General features: G+C 42.0%; 2 protein-coding genes and 1 non-coding gene across 3 annotated transcripts in view; all 3 read left to right on the top strand.

Moving 5' to 3' along the window:
* Window positions 1–12492, top strand: part of UBN2 (ubinuclein 2) — a 57760-nt gene extending 45268 nt beyond the window's left edge. The window contains exons 15-17 of the mRNA XM_042816398.1: window positions 955–1201; window positions 1918–2007; window positions 3129–12492. Coding sequence (XP_042672332.1) covers window positions 955–1201; window positions 1918–2007; window positions 3129–3178 — 387 coding nt within the window. The 3' untranslated portion in view covers window positions 3179–12492. The remainder of the gene's footprint in view (window positions 1–954; window positions 1202–1917; window positions 2008–3128) is intronic.
* Window positions 12493–12805: 313 nt separating this feature from the next.
* On the top strand, window positions 12806–14193 carry FMC1 (formation of mitochondrial complex V assembly factor 1 homolog). Its single transcript, XM_042815643.1, has 2 exons — window positions 12806–13475; window positions 13568–14193. The coding sequence occupies exons 1-2, from the start codon at window positions 13347–13349 to the stop codon at window positions 13760–13762; spliced, it is 324 nt and encodes a 107-aa protein (XP_042671577.1). The 5' UTR covers window positions 12806–13346; the 3' UTR covers window positions 13763–14193.
* TRNAR-CCU lies at window positions 12824–12896 on the top strand. Its single transcript has one exon. It is a non-coding gene; the product is annotated as a tRNA-Arg (tRNA).
* Window positions 14194–16200: the final 2007 nt, after the last annotated feature.

Here is a 16200-nt window from a genome sequence, read left to right on the forward strand (position 1 = left end):
AAGACCAAATGATAATTGAAAGTGTTTCTCTTTTAGTAGTTTTCATCACTTTGCTATTGATGTAAGTTGATATTGCACAACCCAGGGAAAAAAGTTTTGGGTTTAGTTAAGACATACTTGTCCAAATGCACAAATTTTGAGCCTTGTTCAGTCTCTGAATCTTGGTAGCTCAAACATCTAAATATGTGAGTTTGAGTCTAATTCAAAATGCTTCTCTCTGTACTTACTGTTTTTTCATAGCTAATTTGAGAACTGAACATTACTTTGTGAAATTATTGTAAGTTTAGTGAATGAAAGATTGTTAAATAAGAACAAACCAAACAGTTTCTAAATTCAGAGGAATTAATGTAATTTCGGAATAGTTGTATCTAAAATATTCTGGTTAATCATGCATTTTCATTTTTAAACTGAAGTTAATTTAACTTGTGACATATGTGGGGTGGAGAGAGTTTTCATTTCTTGCCTCTATGCACTCGTGTGTTTGTGTATAAACATTGATATGTATATATTTGTATGTATATATATCTACGTCCTGGTAACTGACTTCTCTTGAAGTGTGGTGGCTCTTAAGTATGGATTTGAGTTTTCGGAAATTCTTGCTTTGAATTAGTCTCTTTAGAAATATAGTTAGCATTGTGTTAAGACCTGTATTTGGAAAGGTGAGAGGAATAATGTGCTTCTAAAGATCTTCAGACGTGTGATAATTTAAAGGAAATCATCTGCAAAGCTGGCAAGAAAAACAAGAGGTGAATCTTGCATGTGTAAATCTGACATATGTTTGTGCTTGTTTAGTAGGTGAACAGTGGGAATTGCTCCTACATGGCTAAGGGGATATCTGTTAATAGCTTAATGTCCTTTTTAACCAGAGCACACTTAGCAGTAAGCAGTTTTTATCTCCCTAGAGGGCACAACTCAAAGCTTCTGAATGTTGAAGTACTACTTTTCTTTGTACAGTCAACAGCAGGAGCATCATTACTGGCTAACGCCTCACCTCTGACTCTCATGGCATCACCCCTGTCTGTAACCAGTCAGAACGTGACATCTGCACCATTAACTCCTTTTGGGATGCTGGGTGGCCTTGTTCCTGTGACTGTGCCCTTCCAGTTTCCCTTGGAGCTGCTTGGCTTTGGGACGGACACAGCTGGAGTGACAACCACCTCGGGATCTACCTCAGCGGCTTTCCACCACAGCCTAACTCAAAGTGAGTGAAATTCCTTATCACACTGCTGTATGGAAAGAGGCATCCTGAAAACAGAAGTTAAGAAGGGAAGTGCTGTAGTTCTGAGGTAATGAGTACAAGAGAAGAAATGTGATTTCTTCTCTGGTAAAACTTTTTTATGTGATTATCCAAATGTTATGAATCACATTTGATAGGTAATAATAACTTCACTGTTTTAGTATAGTTGTTTTTTATCATGTATTTTTGAGTTAACTTGTTCTCTTGTCTTAAGAAAGAAATGTCTTAATATTCTCTTTATTTCACAATACAAACATGAGACCTGAAGTAATGATTCATTGAAATATCCTTAGCTTAGACCCTCTGGTGCCAAACCACTTTCTTACAAGAAATATGAACTAAGATAGGATTTACTGTTTCTGATTGTTCAGGAGAAATTATTTAAGCTTTTAATCTGTATCAATTTTGGCCTTTGTGCCAAAGGAAATAGTATGAAGAATTGCATCCCAGTAGTGAGGCATGAGCCTTGCTCTGACTTTCATTAATTAGTTGTGAACAGGTATGTTTTGTTGGCTTGTATACCAGCCATCAGAATACTAATATGTATTTATATTTGTTGTTGAGATGTCTTCAGAAATCTATGCAAATTAGCACACTACTACATTAATTTCTGTTCCAAATGCAAACTTGGTCTGTTATTTTTCATCCTTGCTTTTCTCCTTGTTTTTTTTTTTTCTCAGACTTACTGAAGGGTTTACAGCCAGGTGCTCAGCACGCAGCAGCGTTATCTCACTCACCTCTGCCTGCTCACTTGCAGCAAGCTTACACAGGTAAAGATAATATTTCTCTTACTACTTTTTATAACTTAAAAAAACAAGTTATATTTCTGCTCTAGATTGAAATAAAATGTACGCTACTTAAAATTGGTTTAGAGAAGGCAGGAAAAAGAACAAGCTTTGGTAGCAGCAGGTAGTGCACTTTCTTTTACAGCAATAGTTTTAGAAATGGAGCAGGTTTTCTTCTGTTTATGTTCAATGCCAGGAACAAAAAAAACACCTCAAAAATATCAATAATACTTTATTATAGCAGTTGTAGAAACGTAAGCCTCCAAATTTCACCAGTAGAAAAAGCTACTATTACTTACTGGGTGTTCTCATGATTGTTTACAGTCTGTGTAGCCTACACTGGAAGGGGATTGTTTTTTCCACTGCTTCTTAATTTCTCCTTTGGAGGACAAACTGACCTTCACGCTTAGAATCTTTTTGATGTTTCTTGCAGTTCGTGTGCACGTGTGAACAGTGTGATACATTCCTAATGGAACACTAATCTTCCCTTGGAATTTTAACATTGATAATAAAGTTACATGTTTTGAGAGGAGAAGGTTGAAGTAGAATATTTTTTATGCTTGTCAAGCCTACTGCTGAAAGGTCTCAGTGGTGCGTTAGTAGGGATTATTTTTTTTGAGCCAGGAAGGGGAACATGAAAGGTACCAGTGTCTCCGTGGATTCATCTTCCTGTTTTTTGGAGTACTTGGCTCCAAAAACTGGGCAGTGTTGTGTCAGGGCTCTGAAAATAGACCAATCACCTGTATGTTGTACGAACTTCAATTTTCCTGTCACCACAAGGGCTTTGGAGTGACCTACAATTCTTAGAAAGTAAAGAAAAGCTTGATTTTTCTTGGTTTATTTTTGGGTTTTTTTGTGTTATTCAGAGCTGCAACTTACCTTTAGTGAAGTGGTATCTTTAGGTATATAGCTTGATGTCTTGGGTTTCAACAGTGCTATTTAAACCAAAATAATAAAAGATCTATAGAAAATATGTGAAGTCTTCTGCACTATAAAGAATACACTTTTTGGTGATGTTAAAGATGAATATTCCAAATATGTTGTAAGTTGTAAATTTTGTTCATGCTTTTATTCTTCCACTTCTTTTCCTGTCTTTTAAACTACAGATGGAGGCCAAAGTAAAGGGGACACTAAGTTACAGCGGAAAAACCAGTGACTTCTGGACAAGCAAGGGAGCTGAAGCAGTTCTGGTTGGCTGACAGAATCTGCCCAGTTGGGGAAGTGCTTATTTGTCACAGGGCTGCTGTTTCTGTCGATGTTTACATATTCTGATCCCAAGCACTGTGGTGAGAGGAAGAAGAAAAAGAAAACAATACTTGATCAAAGAGAGAAGGAAAAAGGGAGGACTGGTCCTCCTCCTGGTCATGCAGACTGGTCATAGTTTGATCTCGCCTAAAGAAACAAACTTTTTTTCATTGTTCTGATTGGCTTTTAAAAGAAATTGATTGTCAAACCCACAGCAGCACAAACTTTTTTTTTTTTTTTTTCTGGGTAATCTTCAATAAAGAGTTAAAATAATGAGAGGAGCTAGAATAGGTTTCTCCATCTATTGCATGAGGTGAAGTCATCTACTTTATTAGTTCCTGAAGTGCCCGGTATAAGATTATATGTAGGTCCTGAGTGTACCATATGGCTTTGGGCCAAAGGTTGTGTAGAGTAGAGGTGGTGCTGGGATACTTTGCATTGTATTTAAAAACTTACAGAAATGCAGGTTCTGATGTGGGCATTCTTCCAGCTTTACAAGGTTGTTTGGCTATAGAGAGCCTACATTAATCTCAAGGAGCTGTCTTCAAAAACAGATCTCCTGGTACATGAGATGTGAGAGACTACTAGGAAACCATTTGATCCTTGCTTTTTTTTTTTTCTTTTTTTAACATAATGATTCTTACTCAAGGGAGGAAAGATGTTTGGAAATTTTTCATCTTACAGAAAAGGAAAAGCCACATATTATTGGTCAGGCTAGCGTTTCTTTCCTACATCTGTTTTTTTTAAAGGCATTCTATGATTATTTATTTTTCTGTCTCTCTGTTAAACTTTCTTTTCCTTTCCCTTTTGTTTATCCTACTAAAATTAAGTAGTGTTCTATCGCATCTTTTATGAAACATGGTAAGTTCTTTACCCATTTTAAATCTTTCTCATCTTTTGTGCAACTGCTCCCAAAAGCCATGCATTATCATGATTTGCTAGTAAAGGAAAGCGGGATGTGACTTACTCCAGAGCCAGGTTGATATTGCTTCAGGCATTAGCCAAAGAGGAGTCGTTCAAGAGCGACCAGAGGTGCCTTCTCTTCCGGGGGCTGATTGGGTTGCCTCCAGCATTTTTAGCCCCTGCTGGCCTGAAGTTTCCAACCTGAACTCTTCCTTACATGGTAGCACAAGACGGCAAAGCTGGCTTTTTTTTTTTTCTTTAATAGCAATACATGGACTGGTTCATTTGTAAGGTTAGGAGGTATCCAGCACATGTTGCACTTTTGCCGCTAGAACAGAACTATGCTGTTGAGTCCCTTGTGCTGTCAGATGAAAGGTTAGAATAGCAGAAACTAAAATAAACCATAATAAGAAAGAAGCATCTAAAATGGCATTATGTCCTTCTCCTTCAACCCTGAAACATTCCTTTGATCAGAGATGCTGAAATTCTTAATACCTAGTCTTTCCAGTAGTTTGAGGTGAGTTTGAGCCAGTGACTACAGGTTGTCTCACCTTCCAGAGATACTTTGACTCACAGATAAGGAATCTTCAGTGTTTTTTGCTAGATTAACTTATAGCTTTCAGGTTACTTTTACATGTGACTTATTTTTCTTAGACCAGAGAACAATTTCTTTTCTATTTAGAGCTCATTTTAATTTTATATAAAAATATATATATACATGAATCTAAAATAATATATATTGTGTATTTAGTATAAAAATGTTGGGTTGAGCTCAGCAATAAATGTTTTTGCACAACACTTCTGTGAAAGACACATTGAATTAAAATAAGATACATTAGTTCTTGAATTTCACTCAGTAGCGTCAGCCAATTAGATGCTTTTTAGCTAATGCTAATGTTTTGTATGTGGCATGTTGATTAGATGAGCTTGCATCTCAGTCAGGGTTATTTAGAGTTGAAACATACAGCTACACAGACTCTTGCATTCCTAATAATGTGCGTATTCTGTTGAACGTTAAATCCCACAAGCTATCTAGAGTACAACTTTATCTGATTTTCTTTCTCTTCTCCAGGAAGGGTTGAAGGAAGAGAAGTTTTTGGAAGCCTAACAATGTTAATTCTCTGAATTCTGTCAAACCTGATACATTTTTAATAATGCAAGTAGCTAAGGGAGTTGCAGCAGTGAGCCATCAAGCAGCAATATATTAAAAACAAATAAAACACCATCACAGCAGCAAACCACACTAAAAACCAAAAAAAACAACCAAACAAAAAAAAAAACAAAAAAAACAACCAAACAACCCTGTCCTAAGAGTTCTACCTCTTCTGTGTTTTCTTCATCAAGGCATCTCATTCAAATTGGCATCTTTTGTCTTCGTAGTTGCTTCATGAAATTTTCGACTGGGAGACTTATAATAACAGCACAAATTTCCTTTCAACATCCCTCTCTTCCTGGAAGTATGCCTCGCCTTCAGTTGAGGGGTATCTACTCCAAATCTTGAGGCTAGGAAGTGATCCTGTCTGTGTGGCCTATTGAGTCTTGAGGAATGAGCAAACTGGTGAAAATAGGTAGGAAGGTGGCAAGCATGAAGATGACCATACATTCTTCCTGAAGCAAGTTCAGACAGTCCACTAGAGGCTAGCTGTTTTCAGTTGTTATATTCCTGAGCTGCTTGGGGTCAGCAGCATAATGATGGAAAGGATCTGCATTGCCTTTTCCCTATTCTTCTGTGTTAAGCCAAGCAAGGCCAAATTAAAGGAAATAACAGAGCGGTTCTGAATGACCTTTGCAGGTTGCACAAACAGGATGGGGAAGTGAAAAATTTTTGCAATGTCCAAATGCAAAATTAACTTGATGTTTTACTATTTTCTGCACAGCAGCTCTCCTAAGGTCATTTACCCCCAGATTTTTACTCCTTTTTAAGGGCCTTTGGTAATAAATACACTGTAGTTGTACTTATTAAATAACCCTCAGTATTCACAAGCAATAAGAAAGCCAAGTAGAGCTGTCTTTTCCAAGCAGCAGGGCTGAACTCGGTTTGGGGTCTGTACATGAGCTACCACGTCAAGCTCACTGAAAGCCCCAAACAAATGCAAGCAATAATTTCAAACACAGGTTTTAGATGTTAAAACCCTGCGGGTAATGTTTTCTGCAACATGATCCAAAGTCCCAAAAGCCACGGTAGCTATTTTAAATCCTTTTGAGACATTTGCATAGTAAGAAAGAAGGTGGCAGGCTAGACGAAAAATGGGCAGCAGAATTTCTGATACCTTGGACTGTTACTGCGGTATTCTCTCGCTCCAAGATGCTAACGGCCTAAATCACTTTGTCCAGCCTTGTCAGTTGATGCAAGACATGATTAATACTGAATTAGTAAGTCACAAGTGTGGATGCTGTGGGTTTCACATCTGTTTTCTGCTAATCAGAAGTAACTTTTAATTGCCTGGGTTCTGCTTCTTGTTTGAATCCAATCAGAGTTGTCTGATGCACAGATCTGGGGGTGGGACAGGTGCCAAGAGCCTGTTTCAGTCCCTCAGTCCCATTACCTGACCCTTCCTCCACACTCCTTCTCCACTCGGTGCAAGATCCTTGAGGACATGAAAACAGAGAAATCCTGCAATCTCCCAGTCTGACAACAGTTGTGTGAACCATTAACCCTCTTGGAGTCGTCTTGGACCCCAACTAACCTTATCACATTTGCTGCTACATTCATAAAATGAACTTTTTGGCTGTATTTATTAGCGAAATTTAATCTAGTTTACAGTTTGTTTTCTTTTGAGTAGTTTTTGCCCACAAATGGATTAGAGGTGTTGGGGTGTTTGGGTTGTGGTTGTTTTTGTGTTGGTTTTTAGTGGGTGGTTGTTGTGGTTTTTGTTTGGTTTTGTTGTTGTTGTTTTTGAGTGAATTGTTAAAGGCACAGTAGTCCCTCTCCTGTTTTTGTTCTGGAGGTTGTTTTTTTGTGGGTTTTTGTTTTTGTTTTTTGGCAGATGGCATTGCAGGAAAGCCTGCTGTTAGGCCAAGCCGTGGAGGGATTCCTCCCATACCTAACTTTCATCTTTTGCTGAACTGGGGGGAAATCACTAAAGGGACACTGGCTTTTTGTTTCAGAAAATGATGCAGAAAGTTAAAGCAGTAGGTAAATGACTGATTAATTAACACTTTATGCAATTTTGATTTTGAGAAAAATTTAAGTTGGTAGCTTTTTGATTGGCCCGAGCTCTGGTGAAATGGCTGTTACCCTCCATGACTTACTTGATTCAGGCCTTTGTCCTTTGTTTAAGTGCCTTTTTTTATTTTATTTCCCTACCCTCTTTAAACTGTTCTCAGAGATCCTGAAGTGCTGGAAGGCATTTTGGAGGAAAATCTTAAGCTTGCCAAGGTGGCTTTATGCTGTTATACTATTTTTCCCTTTTGTAAAAAAAAAAAAAAAAAAAAAAAAAAAAAAAATAAAAAAAGAAAAAGAAAAAAAAAAGAAAAAAGTATGTAATGTATGTGACTCATAGCTGCTGTACCATGGCGTTGGTTCTGTATGTTTGTCCTTTCTTGTCTCTCACACCTGCACACGCTCACACACAGCAGTTTTCCTTAGGCTCCTGTCACGCACAGTACGCCGTTCTGCTGTCTCTGTTAATGTTTGCATACGAAGAACGAACACTTGGGCAAAGGTGGCAGTGCAGTAAAGGGGTGTGTGTGTGAGTGTGTAAACGTGTGTGACAGAAAGGAAGAAGCGGCCAATGGGAATGGAACTTCTTGCATTTTTCTCTGAAGGTTTTAAGTTTGGGTCTTAGTTCACAAATACAACAGACGACTTTAAATACTGGACCACTTCACACTATTACTGAATTTGAAGCAAATGTGTGGCTAACATAACTGTAAGGAGTGGGGAAAGAAGGTTAAAATAGCTTTCAACAAGTTTTAGTGGAGATGAATCGCAAGGAATCCTGTGTACAGCTTGTCATGTCTTTTGACACTGGATTGTGCAAGGATTCTTACATTTACTAAAACTGTCCCTTCCTACCATGTGTTATGTGTAAGAAGGAACTTGTTACAACATGCAAGAGTGCAACTACTCTGAAGTTTAACTGTACTTTGCAAGCTTGCCTAAATCATTCACATCAAGTACTTGTCTTGTAATTTTTCTTGCTGAGATTTCATTTGTTCTCTTAAAATAACAAACAGTAAGATCATGTATTGTTAGGTGCAGAACACTAAAAACAGTGTCTGTTTCCTTGTCTCTGACAAAATTAGCAATCTGTAGTAGAACTTCTAGTAGTTTTAATAATTCTGTGCTGAGGATACATGTAACTTACTACTGTTGCAAACGTGTACCTGAAATAAGCAATTCATTTGTTGATCAAGTGCTGGACTTACACAAGCATCACCAGACTGCTAGTTCTGTGATGTGTTTCCACTGGGAAAGATACAGTTTTGAGTTGCAGTATGAAAAGGGTCTGTTTACCTTCTCTTTTCAGAAAAACCAGAGTGAGAATGGCTAGAAGAGTCCTTCATACTGAGGTTGACAGTCCATCTAGAGAGCTAAAAGTAGGATATCAAATGCAACATGTTCCTGTGGCTGAAAACAGCCTAACTGCTATATCGCGTTCAAGTGAACCTGCTTAAACTAGGCATAGCTTTTTGTTTATTTTCCTGTTGTTGTGGTTTTGTTTTTTTTAATCTCTACCAGTCTAATGGTGCCAGTCGGAAAGAATGCTATTGCTGGTAGCTTGTTCAGATGGAGTTAGAGTGCTTCCTTATCTGCCTTATGTAAGCTGCTGAGAGCAACTTCAGTAGTTGGCCAAATCCACCCATGGCAGTGAATTGCTCCTACTTGTCTCTTCTGCTGTTAGTTCCTTTCAGGCATGTCTGCTCTTCATCCTAGGCTGATTGACAGATCAGGTATCCACAGCTGGTGCTGCTAGTTGCAGTGCTTTTCACACGTGGCTGTTCAAAAATCAGTGTCTGCTACTCTAGAAATCACTGCCTAAGTTAAGTAGGCTGACTTGGCAAAATGAAAGATTACCATTGCATTGGGGAGTGCCCTGGCTGTGGAAACTTCTGGTGTGGCTTCGTTGCCCATATTCTGTGACCCAGTGATAACCCTGCTGCTGTAATAGCCTTTGGGGGCTGTGGGAAGCCCCACTGCTGCTGTGTTACGCTGAGAGATCTCAGCATGGCTAAACTGGGGAAGCACAAAGGTTCCCTAGGGCCATTTTTTTTGCACACTCCTTGTAGATGATACTGTGCTAATCTTGTCAGTAGTCAAGGACATAGTTCTGTTATTTTGTAGCCATGTTTTTGACAGCTATAGTTCTACAGAGCAACTCTAGAAGAATGACATTTTTGTGTTTTGTATCTAGAAGTGAATTTCAGCCTCTCCCCTTGCCCTCAGCTCCCGCGAATATAATAACCATTAACAAACAAGTTTTTCTTCATAGTGAAGTAATCCAAAACAAGCAGCGCACACTAACTCCTATCATGCTCCAGGACATGCAAATATATTCTAGGAACAGGTACAATTACATTTTGTTACTGTCCACTATCGAGAGAAAAAGGTGAGAGAATTGACCCAAACCAGTTGGGAGATAACACTGCTGCAGACCAGGCCAAGCAGCTGCTGACACAGCCAGAGCTCCTTTAAGACTTCTTAGATTTCACCGGTGGAGTAGGAGGTGGGAGAAGAAACATTCTTGTGTTCTCAACTTTCTCCAGATAAGGCCTTAGTTTGATTAGTAGTCACTAATATCAACTATGCAGATAAGTATTCATTACATATTTAAGTGTTACGTGCGTTCCTTCCCCCAGCTACCCTGTTAACATTCGTTCAAGTTTTACCCAAAGAAAATGGAATATTTTTTGAATGTCTTTAGAACTCCTTTTGTTAAAGTGAAGAAAGAAATTTGTATATTAAAAAAGAAACCCTCTTGCTGGTGCAACACCTACTGTCAAGTCTCATGAAGTTGCTTCATGAGGGAATCTAAAATCACCTCTTGTGACAGGTTTCAGTCTGAGAGCTTCTGGAGTAGTCAGCTCTCAAAGTTGGTTTTAAGAAGCCGTAGTGATGTTGTTTATTAATGTGCAAATTGGATACGGGGAGAAGATAATGAGATCCTGTGTTTCCTTCCACTATCAGAAGTGAATTAAATCAGTTTCTCAGTTAAATGAAGTTGTTTCTAAACAAGGGCAAGTATGAGCTACACAGTAGCTGGATCTTCAAATAAAAGCAAAATTGTGATTCCCCCGCTATTCCTGACTGATCTTTTAGTCTTGTTTGTAACTACAAATAACAGTTTAGCTCAGAGGTGAGAACTGTAGTGTGTGTATTATGACCGGTAATTCCATCATGTAGCAATTAGTACCATGTTCTTGCATAGTTCTCAAGATCTCTGTTGAAAATAGATGGAGAAATACTATTTTTGGACTACTATTTAAAAAAAAATACGAAATTCATTACTGCTATTTTCTCCAAAAAGTCTACTGAGCAGTTATATTTTAGCTGTTAAATTAGTACCCTTGTTCTGTGATTTGTCTTTTGTAGTCTTCTTACTGAGGGTTAAAAGCATTTCATGAGTAATCCCTAAAAATGTTGGTATTTTCTAGCTTAAAGTCAGGTTGCTTATAATAAAAGGGCATCTGTGGTTATAACTTCTGGTGATATAAGAGCACGATGTTCAGACTATTTCATTGAAGATACAGGTGTGGATGCAAGTCCCTGCAGTTCTGCCTGGTGATGAGGCTGAATCAGGAGCAGAGCTTTCAAATAAATCCCTGCCTACCCAGCTAGTGGCAGCAGGGTCCTCCCACTGACAGAAGTTTAGCCTCTACTCTCTGTTGTCACATGTAGGATGTGTACTTTTAGCAAGTTTAAATATAATCAGCTTAACCCCACCTGACTTGCTGATCCCCAGGTGAATGAAGGAAGCTATGTGAAGTCAACAGCAGAGAAAATGGTGGGCAAAGCATTTTCCTGCCTTTCTTGGTGTAGCTTGAAACAGTTGGTCACTTGTCTTAAAAACAAAACTGGCATTCTTCGTAGGCCTCTGCCCTAAGCAAAGTGGTGCAAGATGGTAGACCTCTTTGAATTAGTGATTCCTGTGATGTTCTACTCAGTTTAGTGTGAATTTGCTTCGGATCACCTTCCTGCTTTTTAATACTTGCCTGTTTCAGATCGTCAGGCTTAGTATCAGAGAATCCTCACAGCCAGGTGCTTACCTGGCTTGCTCTCCAGAGAAACTCCCCTGTGAAATGCTTCCCTCTTGTGACCGCAAGCCTGAACAACCAAACGCAGCTACGGCTGGGTGATTAGCACCACTTTCTTTTGGATTTTTAGAGAGGTATGTTCCACTAACGTCAAGGAATACTGTATTTTAAATGTGTGATTTCCTTCCTCTCTCCTTATAAAACTGGACCTGAACACAAGTTTTGAGTTGTTGCTTTTTTTTTCTTTTTTTTTCTTTTTTTTGGTAATAATCTCAGGACTTGAAAGATTGTAGCATTTAGTGTGTCTTAAAAATGATGTACTGTACCAGCCATGGATTTTGTAAATACACCTGTCTCCCTTTTTTGTATTTTAATTTTTTAAAAATGTGTAAGGCTCTTTGTCAGAGGAACTGGTGCCTGCTTTATTTCCATCCTGAACTGAAGAGGGAGAAGGAAGAAGCTGCTGCCACAAAAGCCTGCATTGTTTTCTAACGTGTACAGTTCTGGTCAGTTCAGTGACTGTTAGTTTTTTTGATTGGGAAGCTGGTTTGTTCTCTTGCACATTCCCAGCTGTGACGGGCAAAGCCCTATCAGGGAGACTAATTAAATCTCTTGTGACTACTCTGTGTTTTCACTCCTTCCAGATGCTCAGGTTTCCATCCCTGAGACAGGTGGCATTTTCAGAAGTCAGGGTTATTGGTTATTACTGGGTTATTGGGCTTGGGCTTCTGCAAGAAGAGCTGCAGAGCATTGCTTCTCTTAGTGCTTTAGTCCAAACAGGTAGCAGTGTTTGTGTCCTACAAGAAGCCTTGCAGGTGCCACCTGCTTCACCCATTCCTGGAAGGATTTTCCCTCTTTTTTTTTTTTTTTTTTTTTTCCTTCTCCATTCTGCTTTCCTGAAAGCAGAAGACTTTTTGGCAGCAGTTTTGCTCTGGGCTCCATGTTTAGGCAGCAGGCCCTGTTCTGCAGTAGGAGCCTTACGCAGTTGGGTGTAGCTGTGCCCTGTCCTTGATGGCGACAGGCTTTTTCATGAGTGTTTTCTTTTTTATCTGTTACGTGTCTGTGCTGTATTAAATAAAGAGGAATGTACATATGAGCCCTGTCTCTGTGATTTCTCACAAAATAAAAGATGAAAAGTGCACCACGTAAAAGGCCGTTGGTCTGGGCTTATTATGGGATTTCCCTTTGTTGTGAATTCGAGCGGGGAGCAGCTGTTGAGCCACAGAGGGAAAAGACGTCCGGGAGGCCGGCAGCACCTCAGAACGGCTCCCACCTGCCCGGCCGCGTTCCAGCGCCGCTGGCGAATGAAGGCCGAACGGCTCCCAGAAGGCTCCGTGGCAGGGAGGTGGGACGAATTGGTGCTGGCCAATCAGCGCCCGTCAGACAACATCTATAAAAGGAAGAGGGGAGGAGAGAGGAAACAAGTAGACAGCAGAAAAAGTGCGTTCTCGTAGCAGCCCCAGTGGCCTAATGGATAAGGCATTGGCCTCCTAAGCCAGGGATTGTGGGTTCGAGTCCCATCTGGGGTGGTCCTTTTTTTTTCTCCTTTCCCTCTGGCTGTAGCATTGCTCTGTTTTCTGATGCCTGGTCGCAGCGGGGCGCCTCGACGCTGAACAGGTGGTGGGTGGGAGCTATTCTCATAACAACCTGAATGCGGCTTTCGCAACCCTGCTGTAATGTAAGCCCCTGGACAAGGTGGGTGCCCACCATCTGCGGCTGAGCCGCTTTCATTAGCAGCGCTCACACCACGCGCTTCGACATCCAACCTGGTGACGCAGCGGGTTGGCGCGGCTGCTACGGTTCCGGAGCCCCTCAACCCCGTGAGCGCGCGTCGCTCCGCCCAACGGCCGACGGGGGCTCTCGACCTTCGGCATCTGACCTCTACTGATGGGCGGAAAACTGCGCGAGCCGCCCTCTCTCTGATTGGTCGATGCTGCGCGTCGCCGGCGCCTGATTGGCGAAGGGAGAGGAGCGGGAAGATGGCGGCGCTGGGCTCTCCGCTGCGGACGTTGCGCGGGCTGCTCCGCGAGTTACGGCATGTCAGCGGGCGCGCCTATCGCGACACGGCCGCCTACCGACACGTCCTCGCCGCCTTCCGCGCGCACCGGGTACGGCGTAGGCGGAGAGAAGGCCTCCGGGCCCTTCCCCTGCCGCCCTTTTCCCGCTGCCATCTCCGGTCCTCTGCTGCTTCTCCCCGCAGGTGACCAGTGAGAAGCTGTGCCGGGCCCAGCAGGAGCTGCACTTCCAGGCCGCCACCTACCTGTGCTTGCTGCGCAGCGTGCGGCAGCACCAGGCTCTGCATCGCGAGTACCACGGCCGCGGGGAGCGATCCCCCGAGGAGGTGGCGGGGCTGGTGGGCTTCAGGCTGCCCCGGCAGCCGGGGGGGAAGGGCTGAGGCCGCCCCGTGCCGCCCGCTGCTCGGCGCCGAATAAACGCCCTCGGCTCTGAAGCTGTCTTGTAGCTTGTGTGTTCTGTCTGCTTCGGGTTGGGGGGATCAGAGCCGCAGCCCGGACTCGCCACCAACTGTTTAAGGAGGTATAAACTTGTTTGTTTTATTCCCCTGAACTTGTAGGTAAGAGGACTTCAGAGTTTCCCAATACATGAGGAATTCTGTACTTCTCTGAGAGGAAAGACCCTATCTTTGCAGTGTTGGAGGGTGAGCACTGCTGCAGCAAAAACATTCAGTTTGAAGACTTTGACCCACAGCTGTGGTTGTAAGTTAGAATGCAGCTGAATGAATTGCTTGTCAGTGTCCTGGACTTGGGTGACTGAGACTGCAGGTCTTCTGTGTTTCATTAAATGGAGACCTGATAGCTGCTGGTTGTACCAAATATAATATGTACTAAAGTACTGCTTCCTATTTATTTCCATGGAAACTACAGCAGATACAAAGAGCACAATAACACTACTTGATAGAGCAAATTCTCAGATACAAAACACCGTTTTTCGACATAAGCATATGCGATAGAGTTCTGCCAGTGATAAACAAGAGCCTGTGTGCTATGCTCACAAAAATCTGCATTTGGCCATTTGGAACGTGGCTGGTCTTCCACATCACTGTTGCCTCTGCTGAAACACAGAACTCACCTCATCACGGTGCTCACATCCCCTGTTTGGTCTCCATAAACATTCAGTAAAGATGAGTGAATGTCACTGTGTGCCATTTTTTCCACATGGAGGAATTCAGTGACACACCTTTGCTTCCACGTTAGATGCCATTTTTTCTGATTGCCCTTCTGTCTCAAAGCAACAAAATGTAATGGAATGCTGGTGGGAAGGTACAACTTCTACAGCCATACCACCAACATCTGCTTTGACATCATGGGCCAACATAATAAAATAGGAGGCATTACTTTCAAGCAGCCCTTGTATAAATCATGTTATGATGAGCTATAGTCACAATAACACCACTGTTCTCTCTTCTCACAATCTGGAACAGTGAATCATTTTTTTTATCAGAGGAGAAATAGCTCCAATTGTTGCTGCCCACTTCTCTGAAGAGGCTCAAATTCTGTGCAGTATGTGTAAGAAATCTGTAATCAGGGTAACTGACAGTGGATAAGAACGTGAGGTTTGCTTGTAATTGAGGAGCTTAAAATGACACTAACAAAAGAGTGCTTCTTTTGGCTTTACTACCAGGGAAAACAAAGCATGCTATCAGAAAGCACTGCACATAAAATAGCTTTGTCTAATAAAATCAGAATAATTTGAGTTGGAAGGAACCTTTAAAGGCCACCCAGTCCAAATCCCCTGCAATGAACAGGGACAACTACAAGTTGCTCAGACCATCCCCATCCTGAAGCTTGAGTGTCTCCAGCGATGGGGCAACCACCACCACCGCTCTGGGCAACCTGCCCCAATGCCACTACCCTGCTAAAATGTCTGTCCCCTTCTTACAGCCCCCTGTTAGATTCTGAAAGGCCACTCTCAGGTCTCTCCAGAGCCTTCTATTCTCCAGTCTGAACAGCCCCAGCTCTCTCAACATGTCCTCACAGGGAGGCATTCCATCCCTTGGATCACTTACACGGCCCTCCTCTGGATGTGTTCCCACAGATCCACTTCTTTGTAATGAGGACTTCCTGTCTGGCTGCAGCACTCTAGGTGGGATCTCACAGTGCAGAGCAGAGGGGCAGGATCACCTCTCTTTCCCTGCTGACCATACTCCATTTGATGCAGCTTTCAGTTGGCTTTCTGGGCCGTGAGGGCACGCTGCTGACTCACGTCCCTTACTTCCAAGTCCTTTTCGCACAGGCTGTGCTCCATCCTTATATGCTCCAGCTTGTACTGGTAGCAGGGGTTGGCACAACCCATGTGCAGACCTCACACTTAGTTTTATTGAACCTAATGAGGTTCTCCTGGGCTCACTGCTCGAGCATATCTTTGGTAGAATCCTCAGGTGTGTCAACCACACTACACAGCTCAGTGTCATCTGCAAACTACTGAGGATACACTCGATCCAACTACCTAAATCCACATGCTATCCTTTTTCCTTAACACCAGCCCAGCCCCGGGCACAGGAGACGGGCACAGCAGATGGCCGGGGAGATCTGGGTGATGTGGGTCAGGTAAGATGCAAGTGGTAAGCCGTAAGGTTTTGTAGGCTATGAATTGCATTGGCAGTTCTGCAGTCTCACCAGCTGAACAAGGGGAAAGCTTTTGATTTACTTTCTGAGTGGATTGAGGATTCGCCCCATCCAACACCTACTGTATACCATAATGACGACCAAAACCAAATCTGACAAAGGAAACAATAAATCCAGGGCACGTTCAGACTGCGTGAGGATCTCCGGGCCAGGAATTTTTCCACAAACACGTTCTAAGAACTACTTTTGT

The sequence above is a fragment of the Centrocercus urophasianus genome, unplaced genomic scaffold (assembly GCF_019232065.1).
Source record: "Centrocercus urophasianus isolate 14NV4802_14NV808 unplaced genomic scaffold, USGS_Curo_1.0 seq_15, whole genome shotgun sequence".
NCBI classification, from domain to species: Eukaryota; Metazoa; Chordata; class Aves; order Galliformes; family Phasianidae; genus Centrocercus; species Centrocercus urophasianus.